The sequence below is a fragment of the Thalassophryne amazonica genome, chromosome 8, assembly GCF_902500255.1.
Source record: "Thalassophryne amazonica chromosome 8, fThaAma1.1, whole genome shotgun sequence".
In the NCBI taxonomy this organism is placed as follows: Eukaryota; Metazoa; Chordata; class Actinopteri; order Batrachoidiformes; family Batrachoididae; genus Thalassophryne; species Thalassophryne amazonica.
Window position 1 is genome coordinate 31,689,669 of NC_047110.1, and position 17,177 is coordinate 31,706,845.

Below are 17,177 nucleotides of genomic sequence, written 5' to 3' on the forward strand. Positions count from 1 at the left end.
AATAAACATGAAACGGAAATAAAGTTAGTGGGAGCGTGTGTGTGAAGCCATAAACGCTGTGGGCTCAGAGCACTGAAGAAGAAAAAAAAGAGGTGGACCGTGGCTGATGGTGTGTGACGTTCACAACTTTACACATGCATTTATTGACAAATACTGAACACAGGGAAACAATCAGGGGCCTATAAGAAGCTCTGCAGCTCTAGTTTCAGAAGATCCTCCAAAGCTTTGACATCTCTCACGGCTTCTCCTCTGCACATTATGCATCTCCACAGACAGAGGAAGTCGTCACCACTAGTGAGGGGCGGATCGGCTTACTGGGAGACAGGCGAGAGGTGCCCCCTCTGTTTGGGAGTGCAGTGCTGTTTGCTTTCTTCTCTCTTTTTTGTAATCTCTTTCCTGTTGTGCTGATGAAGATGACAGGATCAGTGTCACTGGGAATCACACCAGTTCACTGCCCTAACCTCAGAAGAATTCTCGACACTTAACAGCAGTTCTAATGGAAGACTGAGGGAGCAGTTTAACATTAACGTAAACATGGAGCTCTCATGGTGCTCTGAAAGAGATCCTCCTGCTTCATAGTCTGTCTTGTTTTCTCCCCACATTAATGCTAACATCAACGCTAACACCAAATAAATAAATAAATAAAATAATAAGTCTTCAGAAGTTTAAAAATGGTGAAAAGACACAATAATGTTGCAAATGCTCATCCCTGTACCTGCTGTATGTAAACCTTTGAGCTCAACTGTAATTATTGCCAATATATTAACTCTTGTCCAGCAATACAGTCTCATAAAAATAGATAACAGAACGATGGCCACAACACTTACAGATTCAGACAACACTAGTAAATAGCCTCGTGGCTACTACACAAAAGTAATTTTCTTTGCAAAATTGCAAATTATCATCCTTTCCAAAATTTCCACTTTTAAAATAAACTTATAATGGATGTAATAAGATATGATACAGATCCCGCTCACATTTTAACACTTTTTAGCAGCTCTCACACCAAGCCCAGCTTGGCACTGAGCCATGTAATTTTCAGTTTGTTCTGGGCAACAGGAAAATTCTCTCAGGGGACTCGAGGTGAAGCCAGTGGTGTTATCTGGTGAATCAGCGACTGAGCAGATATCTCCCAGATGCTCACGGCGCCTCTACGTACCTGTGCTCACTGGGTGTGTGTCACAGAGTTTTGCATGGAACATCCATTGGTAGCTCTCATATGTCATCTTTTCACCTCCATATATTCCACATTGACATCATTCATGCTGATGTATTACTGATAAAAATCTGAAATACCAGTAAGTAGTGTCTGTTGATTGTTTCTGCCGTATTTATGTACAGTAGTTATATTGGAGTGTTAATTATGGACACCAGATCAATATCTATGATTTGTTTTGATATCTTTATTAAGTTGCTAATTACTAATTATGGTGGAAAATTGTAACTTCATTAGACTGAGTCAGATTTGGGGGGGGGGGGATTCTGTTGTGACACAGCCCACAAACCTTCCTGCTCTGGTTTCTTTGAACTCTCCTGAGCTTTTCTAAAACTTGTAACTCATCTCACCCCCATCCCGATCTTTTTTCTTGTCTACGTCTGCTAGGTTTTTACGCTGCTTGAAAGAGTCACAACACTAACGAGTGTGAGTCGGATAGAGCCCATCTTCTTGAGCCTACACCCGCATAGCGCCAAAACCCAAATGCTTCGTTTTTAAGCCCTTCCCGCCTACCGTAGCTGCTGTCCTGTGCTTAGCTCAGCCAAAGCTACCTGAAACACAGCGCCCCCTTCCTCAGTCTGCACCATTAAAGAAGTGATTCTTTTTGTGAGGTGTACAGTCCTCTGACACAGTGAAAGGCATTACATTTTTGTTTGTTTGTCTGTTTTTTATTGATTTGGAAATGACCTCACTCATTGACTGACAGCAATGAGTTTGGTCACTGAAAGGTCAACCTAGATATTTATTTATTATTTTTTTTTAATTATTTAAATGTGAGAGGACAGTTGCCACTCCTCAAATACATCACTTCTCTTAATGGATCTGCTCCCTGTGTTTAAAAAAAAGAAAAGAAAAGAAATGTCCCAGACAGCAAATACATCCGGGCTGTAGTCCAACATCTGGTACCAATCCTGAAAACAGATCCGGTCCAGACAGTTTTTGCAGCCTGGCGCAGATCCGGCACGGCTCCGCTTTACAGTTCTGGAACAGATCCAGACCAGATCTGAACTGGATCCGCAAAACACCAACCGTTTACAGACCATATCTGGCACGGATCTGGGACAGATGTGGTCCGCATCACAGCACTGTGGCAGGAACATGGGGCATAACGATAAGCAATTTTATCTGCACTCGGCAGAAACTATCCATTAGCGGTTATAAACTCTGTACTCTGTAATCGTGATCGTCACTGAGGCTTTTTTAAATGCTTATTGTAAAGCGGTTTGTTTCTTTACAAGTTTTATAAGTCCAGGGTCACTGATCTGTGTGTTATAGATACAAATCAGTTTCCTCGGATCCACAGAACTTACCCACGTAAAACTTGTTCCTGCCACGGTGCTGTGATGCAGTCCACATCTGCCCCAGATCTGTGCCAGATATGGTTTGTAAACGGTTGGTGTTTTGTGGATCCAGTTCAGAACTGGTCCGGATCTGTTCCAGAACTGTAAAGCGGAGCCGTGCCGGATCTGGGCCAGGGTGCAAAAACTGTCTGGACCGGATCTGTTTTCAGGATTGGTACCAGATGTTGGACTACATCCGGCCCGGATCTATTTGCTGTCTGGGGTGTAACTGGTCATGAAGGCATCACCTGGTGCTAACTGTAAAGTAAAAAGAAAAAAAAAGTAATACAAGCATTAGTGTCTGTCATCTGGAGATGTTATGAGTTTGTTCTCTGAACGTCAGATCCATAAGCGTGTCTTCAGCAGGGCTGGCTGGCTTCATTTGGCTGCTTCACGCCCAGGTACAGCCATTCATGGCCGTACAACCGTAATCTGTCCACGTCTCTTTTTCTGTCTCAGGGTTGGGTTTCTTCTTCTTCTTGTGACCTGGCAGCTTACTGTTTGAACCCTGCTTCCTCTGCCAGGTGCCTGAGTGGACCAAGTGCAGCAGCCGTGAGAAGAGGAAGGAAAAGAAAGTGGAGAAGCCGTTTTACTCTGACTCAGAGGGCGAGTCCGGGCCAACGGAGTCGGCTGACAGCGGTAACTCAGCGGGCTTCTGAGTCTGTCGCATCCAAACTTCATTCCCACGCTAATCCACAAATACACCACATCATAGTTTTGGTGAATCTTGACCAAATCCTGACCGTTCTGTGCACAGCAACATGACCTTCATGATTCATCACAATTGAACCATGAACCACCATGATTCAGCACGACACCATTAATCCTCTGTCATGGTATAATGTTGTATACTGTGAAAAAAACAAAACAAAAAATCAATTACATCATTTTAGGGGGTTGGGGGACCAAACAACTGGCAGCTGTAGTTGCCAGGAATATACAGGCTGTACCAGAAGATGCAAAGACTCTCAGAGCTGTTCTGGCACAAAGTTTCATGGACTGATGAGGCCAAGATGAACTTCTACCAGAGTGATGGAAAGCTCAAAATGTGGCATTTATAGTTTCAGCGAATGTCTGCATTTTTACCCGAGGTCATCAAATATGGCCGTCAGGTATTGCCAAGGTTTTGCATCCGTCTGTCCACCTGTCTGTGCTCAGCATAAGTCCAGTCCTATTACTGCCACAGTCTTCAGATTTACAGGAAACAATCTTGGGACACAGACCTTGGACAAGTTCAAAGATGGCTAATCTTGAGTATTGAGTAAGAGGTGTTTTAAGAGGTTAAAAAGTCACATTCTGTTTCAATTTGTTCAGTTTTGTTTTTGAGTGGCGGGCGTGACATCCAATCAGAGTACAGCTGCACTGTGATGTCAGTGGCTGGTCTCTCCAAGATCACTTTGTTTTGTGTTTATATTGTCGGTTTTAGAGTATCCCAGAATCCTTTGCGCGCTAGGGAGGGAGGCTTGACCATGGAAATAGAAACCTGGAATGGACGTCACGTGACTACCAGCATGCCACACGGCGGCCATTACTAAGGGTGGAGAGAGCGCCTTGAGCCAGTTAAGGCACCTGTTAAACAGAAGCGAAATGAGGGGAAAAAGGCAGCCAGTGCTTCACCATCAACTGCACCAACTACAAAAACAAATTCTCGAATACTAAAATGAACTGTACAAGAGCCTTAACGTAGTTATGTAAAACAAATGTCTATTTTAAAGTTATATCACAATTTAATATCGATATACTGAGACTATAACTCAACGCCATAAGTTCTTTTCATTAAGCGACATTCACATGCATACAAATACGGAAACAAAAATGGTTAAATATATTTATGTCTATATATATACTTGCAGTGTTGTTTAATATGATATGTACATGGTGGTCACAGGCGGCATTTAAATTTTAACTGTGGTTGGAGGGGATGGAGGAGGTACTTTTTACCCTGACTGAGGGTCAAAAGTCATAAATTCTGAATGGCTTTATATCTACTTGTAATAAAATCTTAGTAAAAATCATATATATGTTGTTGTCATTAAAAGACTAGTAGTAATATTACAGTGGAAAAAGCAGCAAGGTAAATGAGCACAATGGCAAGGCATACTTCAGATTTAGATTTTAATACATAAGGATTGTTTATTCAGGCATGGATGGGTTCGTTAGAGCTTTTAATCAGCATGAATACAACTTACAAAGCCTCATTTATAAAAAATCCATCGAGAATTATGATGACAGGAAAAAAAAAACAATCACAGTAGATGAACAGAATGCCATATTTTTCCCCAAATTTCCACACTTTACATAAAACAATTTTTTTTCTACCCAGACATGTATGGGTTCATTAGAAAGCGCAATTAAGGGGCTTTAAAACGAGCCTACTTTTATTAAAATCTGTTAACAAATAGCGACAATAGAGCGAGAAAAGCAGTGCAATTTCTCTTAATTTCCCCATATTTCTGCATTTTACATAAAAGTTTTTTTTTCACCCACACATTCATTGGAAAGAGCTTTCAAAGGGCTTTAAAACAAGCCTACATTTATTAACATCCGTTAAGAAATAGCGACGCTTCTGTAAAAAAAGTGGTCAGTTTATTATTGATGATCGGCACATCTCCACCCTTAGTAATGGTGCCTTCCTGTCCTGAGTGACACTAATAGATTGAGGCGTGCACGTCCATTCCAGGTCTATATTTCCATGGGCTTGACAATGGCTCAGCTTAATGCTAACTTTAACATTGAAAATGCCAGACATGCTAACGCGTTAGCATCGGTCCCATTTTCAAGTTATAAACTACATCTATCAACTGTTTCAGAAGACCATAACAGGTCGGTTTAACATAAAAAAGATAAATATTACTCAAAGCCATATGCTCTTTAGTCTTTTAGCGGGGAAAAATTAAGATAAAGCGAAATAAAACAAAGAAACAACAAAGCAGCAGATTGAAGATCGAAGCACTGCTTCATTGGTTCAAGGTTCAAAGCAAAGCCGTGCTGCAAAAACACTTGATTACAGACCAGCTGCAGGGTCTGTAAACAATGTAGAGAAAAGATCATTTTCCTGACAAACACCCTCAAAAACAATGGCCACTCTGAAGGACCGATAAGGGAATCCTTAAGCAAAAAGGCTATTGATGTCGATGAATAATCGAATAATTTCTTAAAGATACCCAAAAAGAACCCACACGCAACACACTTTTTTTTTTTTTATAAAACTCACATTAAAGACTCATGATTATCTTAGTTAAACGCCTAAATACATATTTTGGTTGAACTCACCTCCATAACGATGCAATGTTGCAAACAAGTTGCCGCAAACGCTTGTTTACACTGACAACGAAATCTCGGCCTCCCCAGCGAGAACGTGATTACGAGTGAGATTTGATACCGTAAAGACGTCAGTACATGTTTCTCATATATTATGTAAAAACTCGCAAGAAATAAACACTTCTAAAACTGAAAATGCTTGTTTTTGTAACCTGAAACATCTCTGGAGTCATTTACAAGACATTTTGCAGACGTTAGCTCACTCACTCACTCATCTTCAACCGCTTAGTCCAACCAAGGGTCGCAGGGGGCTGGAGCCTATCCCAGCAGTCAGAGTGTGATGCGGGGTACACCCAGGACAGGACGCCAGTCTGTCACAGGGCAGACGTTAGCGTGCATGCTAATTTCCGCTAACTTTTGTGGAGTTAAATTTGTCTCATTAATACCTTCAAATGCACAGAGGGTGATCGACAAATATTCCTTGATTTGCACAACTTCTGGTCTTAAATGTAAATATTGTTATTGATTCATTGATTGATTGATTGATAAATAGAGGGGCTTTATTGAACATGTACAAACTGTATGCAAAACAATAGGATCTTAATAATTAATTAAACAACTGCAAATTATAAAGAACACAGTGCTCATATGGCCGAGGGTATTTTAGCATTGCGCTATATTTAATACTTTGTGAGACATTGGGGAAGCATGGTGGCTTAGTGGTTAGCGCTGTTGCCTCACAGTAAGAAAGTTATGGGTTCGATTCCCACGTGTGGCCTTTCTGTGTGGAGTTTGCATGTTCTCCCCATGTTTGCGTGGGTTTGCTCCGGCATCCTTCCAAAGACATGCAGGTTAGGTGGATTGTAAACTTTAAATATAATGCAATCCTAAAATATCCTCGGCTATATGAGCATGTAATCAATGAAAGAATGTGACCCTTTGACCCCTTAGAATAGGTCAAAGTTAGCCATCTTGTCCAAGGTCTGTGTACCAAGAATGCTGCCTGTGAATTTGAAGACCCTGGCAGTAATAAGACTGGATGTAAGCTGAGCACAGACAGATGGGCAGATGGATGGACAGATGGCAAAGTCTTCGCAATACCCGATGACCATATTTTGGCCTTGGGTAAAAATTGTCTGTAGGTGTGCGTGCAGGTATGAATGTGTTTGTCAATATGTGGCCCTGCGACAGGCTGGCATTCTGTTCAGGGTGTACCCTGCTTCACGCCCTATGACTGCTGGGATAGGCTTCAGCCCCACCTGATCCTTAATTGGAGTAAGCAGTTGAAGATGAGTGAGTGAGTGAGAGATGTGGCACATGTCCTGAAATTATTGAATCCAATTTCGTGCTTGAGTCTTGAAGAACATTGTCCTCTTTGATCACAGAAATAGACTCTGCCAGTGGCACTGAAAGCGGCAGCGGCACTGAGGAGAGTGGATCAGGATCGGAGAGTGAAGACAGCGAGGAAAGCTCGGGTTCCGAGGAAGATGAGGAGGAGAAGGACAAAGAAAAGAAGAGGAAAAAGAAAGAATCAAAGCAACCAGTGCAAGAAAGTCCAAGGTAAGTCACAGTACACCGCATCCCTGCTCAGCACCTCATACAGGTGGTCAGTTATAATAATTATAGAAAGCCCCTTCATTTCCATAAAAGGCATCTGTATGCCTTTAGTTTGAGTTTCAGTGATGCTGTTATTCCCTCCTGATGAAATTTCCAGGTGTCTGTGTGGATACTTGATCATGTGACAGTTTCCAGTGTTGAAGAGTGAAACTGCTAATCGCTAACTTACATAGTTCAGAGACATCACCACATAGGTCAGCGCTAGTTTATATGTGATTTCAAGATAACTTTCAGTTTTCAGAGATTAGATTACCGTTTGCTGCATCAACTATGCTCTCAGTCAGTGATGTGGCTGGATATAAAGATATACTGGGGCACATGTCCCATGATCACTTTTGTTGTTGCTTTAAAAGCCTTGTGTATGTATGAAATAATGAAATGCTCTTGTAATATGTGCGATATCAGGTTCCCTAAACCCATTATTCCTACCACGACAACACTCCTACTGAAACAAGCACTGATAAAAGTAAAAAAAAAAAGAAAAAAAAAGTTGATTCAGTCATTCATTTTCAAAATCAACTTACTTACTTGTAATCAACTTACAAGGATCAAAGACAGTCCGGTATATTTCAAGTCCGACACATATAGACAGACAAAAACATTCACATTCTCTCACCTGTGGTCAACTTAAAGTCACCAGTTCACCCAACCTACAGGTTCTTTGGATAGTGGGAAGAAGCCGGAGCACCTGGAAGGAACCCACACAAACATGGGGAGAACATGCAAACTCTACAAAGAAAGGTTCAGCTGGGAAACAAACCTGGGATCCACTTGCTATGAGGCAACAGTGCAAACCACTAATTCAAAAATGTAAATATAGGAATGAATTAATCAGGATACTTGTTTCAGCATATCCCACATAAATATCCTTAACGTGTTTTACTGTAAAAGATACATGCTGTACATGCAAATAATAACAAACGCTGACTCAAGGCATTGAACGTTCTTACACATCTGCAAGTATGTTAACTAACTTGTTTATCACCAAATACAACCAGATCTTCAAAACCGATTCCCTGTCTCTGCTTTATTTGAAGAAAGTCCAGCTGTCCATCTATAGGAGACATTCGGTCATGTCTTAGTTTGCCTAAAATATCTGTTTTATATAAAAAATTTGCTTTTGTTGCATCTGCATCATGTTGCCATATTTCAGTTGTAAAACGTCAGTGCTGATGTATAGCTGTGTACATGATGCAGTATACCAGCAAGGTTGCCAGGTCTCTGTGACAAAACCAGACAAATAGCCAGTCAAAGCCTGTGCAAATCCTGCTCAACATCTAGCCCAATTCAAGCCCAACTGCAAAAATAAATAAAGACACCACAAAAACCTGCTTTATTTGGTTCAAGGATACTCCTACCCATACTCCATGTAATGTGGAATTGTGGGAGGTAGGGCATCTGGCGTAAAACTTATAGCAAATCACAGTCCAGAATCCAGATACCGTCATGAAATGTATCGCATTTTCATGACGCGGTCATTTTTTTTTAACCCTAGCCCTTCTCCAACCTTAAACATAACCCCCACCCCCAGCTTCACCGCAAATTTCGTGATACCGTCATGAAATGTATTGTATTTTCATGACGCAGTCAAGTTTGTTTCACTATTTTTAATCCTAGGCCTTACCCAACCTTAACCATAACCCCATGCCCCCCCACCCCCCGCATCACCCCAAATTTCGTGATAGCATCAGGAGCTGACATGAGATCAGGTTGCAAATCAACATGTAGATCCACCTTGGATCTGCTGTGTTGACCCTGAGTGAAAATGATTTGATTCATTCATTTTCTTTACCCACTTACTCCAATTAAGGGTCATGGGGTTGTTGGATCCTATCCCAGCAGTCATAGGGCGTGAGGCAGGGTGCACCTTGGACAGGACGCCAGTCTGTCGCAGGCCACATATAGACAGACAAACACATTCACACCCGCACACACACCTACAGACAATTTGGAGTCGTCAGTTCACCTAACCTGCTTGGGAGGAAGCTGAAGCACCCAGGGGGAACCCACACAAACACAGGGAGAACATTCAAACTCCACACTGAAATGGGCCGGGCGGGAAGAGACCCCACAACCTTCTTGCTGTGAGGCAGCAGTGCCGCCCAGTTTGAAATCAGTTTGTGTAAAATAAACCACAAAGGGAGCAAAGATTTGACAAAATGGAAGAAGTTATATTTAGATAAATAAATAAAGGCATTTGTTAGAATATTACCTTGAATTTACCTTGAATCCACCGTCGACACTACACCTCGTAGATGAAGTTGTTGTTTCGTACAGCAGTCAATACGGGGGCAGGAAGTCTGCGCTGACTTGTGCGAAGCCCCCTCCTCTTCCTGAACAACGGATTGATCTGACTCTTGAAGTCATTTACTGATGTGGCACATCTAGCTCTGTCTGGTAAACCGTTCCACTCTTCTACAATGCGTTGTGTGAAAAAGTACTTTCTGAGAAGGAGCTTAGACCTTTCCTTGAACATTTTGGGACAGCGACCCCTGGTACCTTGGCGACCTCTCCTGAACTCAAACAAGACATCTGGATCTATGTCTTACAGTCCATTCACAGTCTTGAACACTTTGATAAGGTCAGCTCTAAGTTTCCTCATTTCTAATGATATCACGCCTGTCTCTTTCAGTCTGGTATCATAGTCCTTTTCCTGGAGGTTACTTATCACCTTTGTGGCTCTACGCTGCACTTTTTCTGTGTTATCTATGTCCTTTTGGAAGTAAGGTCTCCATGCCTGCATACAGTACTCCAAGTGCGGCCTGACCAGTGCCTTATAAAGTCTGAGCATGTTTTCCATGCTTCTGTCTTCATAGGTTCTCCGTATTATATCGAGTACTCTATTCTCAGTCTTCACAATGGCTGCCACATGTTTGCTGGTGCTGAGACTCTCACGTATGACTCTCATGTATATATTAAAATAGTTTGTGAATATTTTCTGTCTTGATTAATCTAATGATTTCAGCACTGCTGCATTTCTGACTGATCCTGGTTGTCAAGGCAGATCCTCAGCGGGTTGTATCAGATTATGAATATGTTGAGTATGACACACTGTATGTTCACTATGTGACTAATTTTTCTCATTTTGCTCTTTTCTTGATGTGGTCATGTGGTCCTACTGACCTGGTGTTGTATCAATATTTTTTGGGTTGTATTTTTGAATATAAAAAGCATAAGGAATGAATTTGTCCTTTGAGGAATATATTCTGCACCACAGTCTTGGACCTTTGACATTTGCTTCCCTTTCCAGTGAGCAGAGCAGTGAAGAGGAAGAGACAAAGCATGAGCGAAAGAGTCAACAATGTAAGAGTGACTCAGAGTCCGAATCAGAAGAGGAGGACAGCGAGTCTGAGAGCAGCCAATCAGAGGGAGAGTCTGAAGACTCTGAGTCTGAGGCAGAGGTCAAAAAGAAAAAAAAGGTATAATTAACAGATATGCCCACACTAAAACAAGTGCTGTACATCTGTGTCCATACATGTGTAAAGTGTTACTAATGCATTAAAGTGTGAAAGCTTCCATATATAACCCCAAATCAGAAAAAGACGGTACAGTGTGGAAAATGCCGTTCAAAAAACCCCTGCAGTGATTCTTATTTTTCTTTGAATTCTACAACCCCGATTCCAGTGAGGTTGGGACATTGTGTAAAATGTAAATAAAAACAGAATACAATGATTTTCAAATCCTCTTCAACCTATATTCAACTGAATATACCACAAAGACAAGATATTTAATGTTCAAACTGATAAACTTTATTGTTTTGTGCAAATATTTGTTTATTTTGAAATGGATGTATGCAACACGTTTCAGAAAAGTTGGGACAGTGGTATGTTTATCACTGTGTTACATCACCTTTCCTTCTAATAAGTGTTTAGGAACTGAGGACACTGATTGTTGAAGCTTTGTAGGTGGAATTATTTCCCATTCCTGCTTGATGTACGACTTCAGTTGTTCAACAGTCCGGGGTCTCCGTTGTCGTATTTTGCGCTTCATAATGCACCACACATTTTCAATGAGTGACAGGTCTGGACTGCAGGCAGGCCAGTCTAGTACCCACACTCTTTTACTGTGAAGCCATGCTGTTGTAACACGTGCAGAATGTGGCTTGGCATTGTCTTGCTGAAATAAGCAGGGACGTCCCTGAAAAAGATGCAGCATGTGTTGCTCCAAAACCTGGATGTACCTTTGAGCATTTATGGTGCCATCACAGATGTGTAAGTTGGCCATGCCATGGGCACTAACACACCCCCATACCATCAAAGATGCTGGCTTTTGAACTTTACACTGGTAACAATCTGGATGGTCTTTTTCCTCTTTTGTCCAGAGGACACAACGTCCATGATTTCCAAAAATAATTTGAAATGTGGCCTCATCAGACCACAGCACACTTTTCCACTTTGCGTCTGTCCATTTCAAATGAGCTCGGGCCCAGAGAAGGCGGCGGCGTTCTGACAGTGGTTTTCTGAAGTGTTCTTGAACCCATGCAGTAAGATCCTTTACACAATGATGTCGGTTTTTAATGCAGTGCCACCTGAGAGATCGAAGGTCACGGGCATTCAATGTTGGTTTTCGCCCTTGCCATTTACATGTAGAAGCCAGGGATAGACACAGACTGCAGCGCATTGTGGCCTCTGCTGAGAAGGTGATCAGCTGTAGCCTTCCATCTCTCCACGACCTGCACGTCTCCAGGACTCTGGGCCGAGCAGGTCGGATCACAGCTGACCCTTCTCACCCTGCACACGGTCTATTCGAACCGCTCCCCTCGGGCAGGAGGCTACGGTCCATCTGGACCAGAACCTCCCTCCATAAGAACAGTTTCTTCCCCTCTGCCGTTAGACTCATGAACACTTCATAACTCAGTTACCTTAACCTTAACTCTGTCACTTTATCATTTTATCACGGGTCACTTTAGACAAATGTACTTTGGTTTTTAATTGCACTCCTCCCAGTGCACTGTTGTTCTGTTTGTGTCATTGCACATAGCCTTTCATATTTCATGTTTTATCTTATATTTTATCTTATTTTAGCACATATTTTATCTTAGCATTTTATATTGGTCTCTGTTTAATGTTGCACCATTATACCAAAGCAAATTCCTAGTCTGTGAATCCTGTTCATTTGCAATGGCAATAAACTTCTGAGTTCTGAGTTCTGAGAATGTTCTCCAGATTCTCTGAATTTTCTGATTATATTATGGACTGTAGATGATGGAATCCCTAAATTCCTTGCAACTGAACGTTGAGAAACATTGTTCTTAAACTGTTGGACTATTTTTTCATGCAGTTCACAAAGTGGTGATCGCTCCGTTTTTGCTTGTGAACGGCTGAGACTTTTGGGGATGCTCCTTTTACTCGTATACCCAATCATGAGTGTCCTCAGTTCCCAAACACTTATTGAGTGTTCTTAGAAGGAAAGGTGATGTAATACAGTGGTAAACATACCACTGTTCCAGCTTTTTTGAAATATTTTGCAGGTATTCATTTCAAAATGAGCAAATATTTGCACAAAATCAATAAAGTTTTATCAGTTTGAACATTAAATATCTTGTCTTTGTGGTGTATTCAATTCAATATAGGTTGAAGAGGATTTGCAAATCATTGTATTCTGTTTTTATTTACATTTTACACAATGTCCCAACTTCATTGGAATTGGGGTTGTATTTCATTGCAGACCATATGCACCAAAGATAGTTATTTATTCTTTATTTTGTGGGCAGCTTTATTACCTCCACCAAGGAGGTTTTGTTTGTCTGTCTGTTTGTCAGCAGGATAACTCAAAAAGTTTTAAACGGATTTTGATGAAATTTTGTGGAGTGGCTGGAAATGACAAGCGGAACAAGTGATTAAATTTTAGTGGTGATCTGGATCCGCTAAAGACATTAGCATGTCTATGGCATTTTCAATGTTAAAAGTTAGCATTAAGCAGTTGCAGCTGTCATCACGTTCGGGTGCATTTATTTTCAAATTGTAATATTTCTTAAATTTATTTTTGTTTATATATTAATAATCTGATGATTATTATATACAATTTTAGAGAAAGAGACAAAAAGAAATAGATCACTGTGCCAAGGAGGGAATCTCTTTCGGGTCAGTGACCCTATGGGCTTGTTTAAATTCATATATTTGCAGTTTAGTTGAATAATAAATTGAATTTTGTCTCTTATTTGTTTTTGTCTATAAGCACATGCAATATCAATATCAGTGCTCAGATGACAGTAGCTTCTGGGAAAGGTGCAAGTTGCAATAAACTGTGATTCCAAGCGCTAAGGATACATGCTATCCAGTCACAGCAGATGAAACTTTTTTACTACTGAGCAAACATCGTTAGACTTTTTTTAGGTTCAATGATTCCACGGCGTGTAGATGTTATGGTGTCACTGACCCCATGGCCTTGGCGGAGGTTTGCACTCTCTGAGTGCGTCTAGTTTTATATAAAAAACACAGATTATTTCAGATTCCCATTTTAGTCAATATATTGTTTCACACATCTGAAATAATGAATATTATCATTATCTGACTAAATACACTTGTTGAATTACTGAAGGCTTGTGGCGTTTTTCCCTGATATTTTAAATCTGTGAGGTTTCACATCAGATACAATTAGACATTTGGTTTTCTTGTAAATCTAGAGTGCTGTACGGGTGAAGGTCTTTTGAAATGAAACATTTGTTGGATCTACTTATTCTATTTGCTCGTTCAAAATTGGCTAGAAATTTCTTAAAGCATAGCAGAATTTAAAAAAATAATAATCCAAGATTTGTCATGTTTTTATCTGTTGTAAGAGCCACAACTTGAGCCAATTTAATTTCAATATGCTGCACACTTCATATTTCATTATTTTGTTATATTTCATGTCATTTGTTATATTAGTCATAAATAATGTAAAAAAAAAATGATATTGGATGGATGTACCATTTGTTGCTGTATTTAAAAGTATCTTTAATCTGAACCTCAGAGAGCTGATCAGTGCAAATGTAAATTATTTTTTTGTTAAATGTTTGTCATTGATGTTGGATGCATTTAGTTGCAGCACATTTGTGATTTAGTTTTTGTCTAATGCACCGGTATGTAATGTAATTGGTGCTGTTGTCTTCTTAAATGTGCAGTTATTAAACAATAATGTTTTTATTTTCAGGTTCCTAGTTTGTAAGAAAAACGTAAATGCAGCCTTTACAGGAGACAGAGGAGCTGACAGCAGGGGAATCAAACAGTGTTGTTTTATTAAGCAATTTTTGAACACCCCGCAGTACATTTTATATATTGCATCCAGCCTTGATGATTTTGCGTGACGGCATCAGCGCAAACTCTGCTGAATGCAACACATTGTGGAAACATCAAAGTGTAAGAGCTTGTTGATGAAAATGGAGAGATTTTATTTCAGTTTTTATTTCATGCAAAACATTTTAGTCTTGTCTTTTTCCACCAATAATAATGCATGTTAATTTTGTCTTAGTGTTTTAGAACACTGGTGTAGTATCGTCCTTGTCTCTTTTTTGTCATGAAAAAAATGGTCATTGTCTGATGAAATTAACACTGCTCTGCAGTGCCTAATATCGTTAAACAGCTAACAGAATCTTGTGGAATTTCAGTGCATAAAGGGCAAGGTTGCCAGGATAAGGTGAATTACTCATGATCTCAGATCCCTCTGATGGCACTTTATCAAGAACAGTCATTCATCAATAGTCCATATAACTATTTATAACTACACTCAACAAAAATATAAATGCAACACTTTTGGTTTTGCTCCCATTTTGTATGAGATGAACTCAAAGATCTAAAACTTTTTCCACATACACAATATCACCATTTCCCTCAAATATTGTTCACAAACCAGTCTAAATCTGTGATGGTGAGCACTTCTCCTTTGCTGAGATAATCCATCCCATCTCACAGGTGTGCCATATCAAGATGCTGATTAGACACCATGATTAGTGCACAGGTGTTCCTTAGACTGTCCACAATAAAAGGCCACTCTGAAAGGTGCAGTTTTGTTTTATTGGCGGGGGATACCAGTCAGCCTCATGCAGTGCAACACATCTCCTTCGCATAGAGTTGATCAGGTTGTCAATTGTGGCCTGTGGAATGTTGGTCCACTCCTCTTCAATGGCTGTGCGAAGTTGCTGGATATTGGCAGGAACTGGTACACGCTGTCGTATACGTCGGTCCAGAGCATCCCAAACATGCTCAATGGGTGACATGTCCAGTGAGTATGCCGGCCATACAAGAACTGGGACATTTTCAGCTTCCAAGAATTGTGTACAGATCCTTGCAACATGGGGCCATGCCTTATCCTGCTGCAACATGAGGTGATGTTTTTGGATGTATGGCACAACAATGAGCCTCAGGGTCTCGTCACGGGATCTCTGTGCATTCAAAATGCCATCAATAAAATGCACCTGTGTTCTTTGTCCATAACAGACACCTGCCCATACCATAACCCCACCGCCACCATGGGCCACTCGATCCACAACATTGACATCAGAAAACCGCTCACCCACATGACGTCACACACACTGTCTGCCATCTGCCCTGGACAGTGTGAACTGGGATTCATCCGTGAAGAGAACACCTCTCCAACGTGCCAACCGCCAGCGAATGTGAGCATTTGCCCACTCAAATCGGTTACGACGACGAACTGGAGTCAGGTCGAGACCCTGATGAGGATGACGAGCATGCAGATGAGCTTCCCTGAGATGGTTTCTGACAGTTTGTGCAGAAATTCTTTGGTTATGCAAACCGATTGTTTCAGCAGCTGTCTGAGTGGCTGGTCTCAGACGATCTTGGAGGTGAACATGCTGGATGTGGAGGTCCTGGGCTGGTGTGGTTACACGTGGTCTGCGGTTGTGAGGCTGGTTGGATGTACTGCCAAATTCTCTGAAACGCCTTTGGAGATGGCTTATGGTAGAGAAATCAACATTCAATACATGAGCAACAGCTCTGGTTGACATTCCTGCTGTCAGCATGCCAATTGCACGCTCCCTCAAATCTTGCGACATCTGTGGCATTGTGCTGTGTGATAAAACTGCACCTTTCAGAGTGGCCTTTTATTGTGGGCAGTCTAAGGCACACCTGTGCACTAATCATGGTGTCTAATCAGCATCTTGATATGGCACACCTGTGAGGTGGGATGGATTATCTCAGCAAAGGAGAAGTGCTCACTATCACAGATTTAGACTGGTTTGTGAACAATATAGAAGTGCTCACTATCACAGATTTAGACTGGTTTGTGAACAATATTTGAGGGAAATGGTGATATTGTGTATGTGGAAAAAGTTTTAGATCTTTGAGTTCATCTCATACAAAATGGGAGCAAAACCAAAAGTGTTGCGTTTATATTTTTGTTGAGTGTATATTTACTTCGAGAAACCTTTGTCAAGCACTACAACATGGAGACTTACACTCAGAAATGCCCCATAAATCTTTGCTGTTCAAAAAATAAGCCTTGTGTTTACCTTGTCCAGAAACGGTGTCCACCTGCATCCAGTTGCAGTTATATCAACACGGAGTGGTAACGTGTATTACGGTCAGATGAATAAGTATTCCAGATGACTGGAAACTGACTCTGTGTGCACCAGACCAAAGATAAAAAAGGAGCATCCAGACTGTAATCAGCAAAACGTTTAAAAGCAAGAGTCTGTCATGGTACTGGATTGTGTCAGTGCAGAAAAGTACATTGAGATTTTCGTGCAACACATGCTGCCTTCAAAGGGATCCCTTTTCCAGGAATGTGCATTCATTTTTCAACAA

General features: G+C 41.0%; 1 protein-coding gene across 15 annotated transcripts in view; it reads left to right on the plus strand.

The window, feature by feature from the left end:
• LOC117515402 (AP-3 complex subunit beta-2) overlaps window positions 1–17,177 on the plus strand; it is a 207,692-nt gene that overhangs the window by 160,774 nt on the left and 29,741 nt on the right. For 6 of the 15 annotated variants that reach the window (XM_034175956.1, XM_034175957.1, XM_034175961.1 and 3 more), the window contains exons 18-21: window positions 273–332; window positions 3,081–3,195; window positions 7,203–7,377; window positions 10,685–10,853. In XM_034175956.1, the coding sequence (XP_034031847.1) occupies window positions 273–332; window positions 3,081–3,195; window positions 7,203–7,377; window positions 10,685–10,853 (519 nt within the window). Of the gene's footprint in view, window positions 1–272; window positions 333–1,603; window positions 1,643–3,080; window positions 3,196–7,202; window positions 7,378–10,684; window positions 10,854–17,177 lie in introns of all 15 variants that reach the window. The other 9 variants (XM_034175958.1, XM_034175959.1, XM_034175960.1 and 6 more) reach the window with 2 other exon arrangements.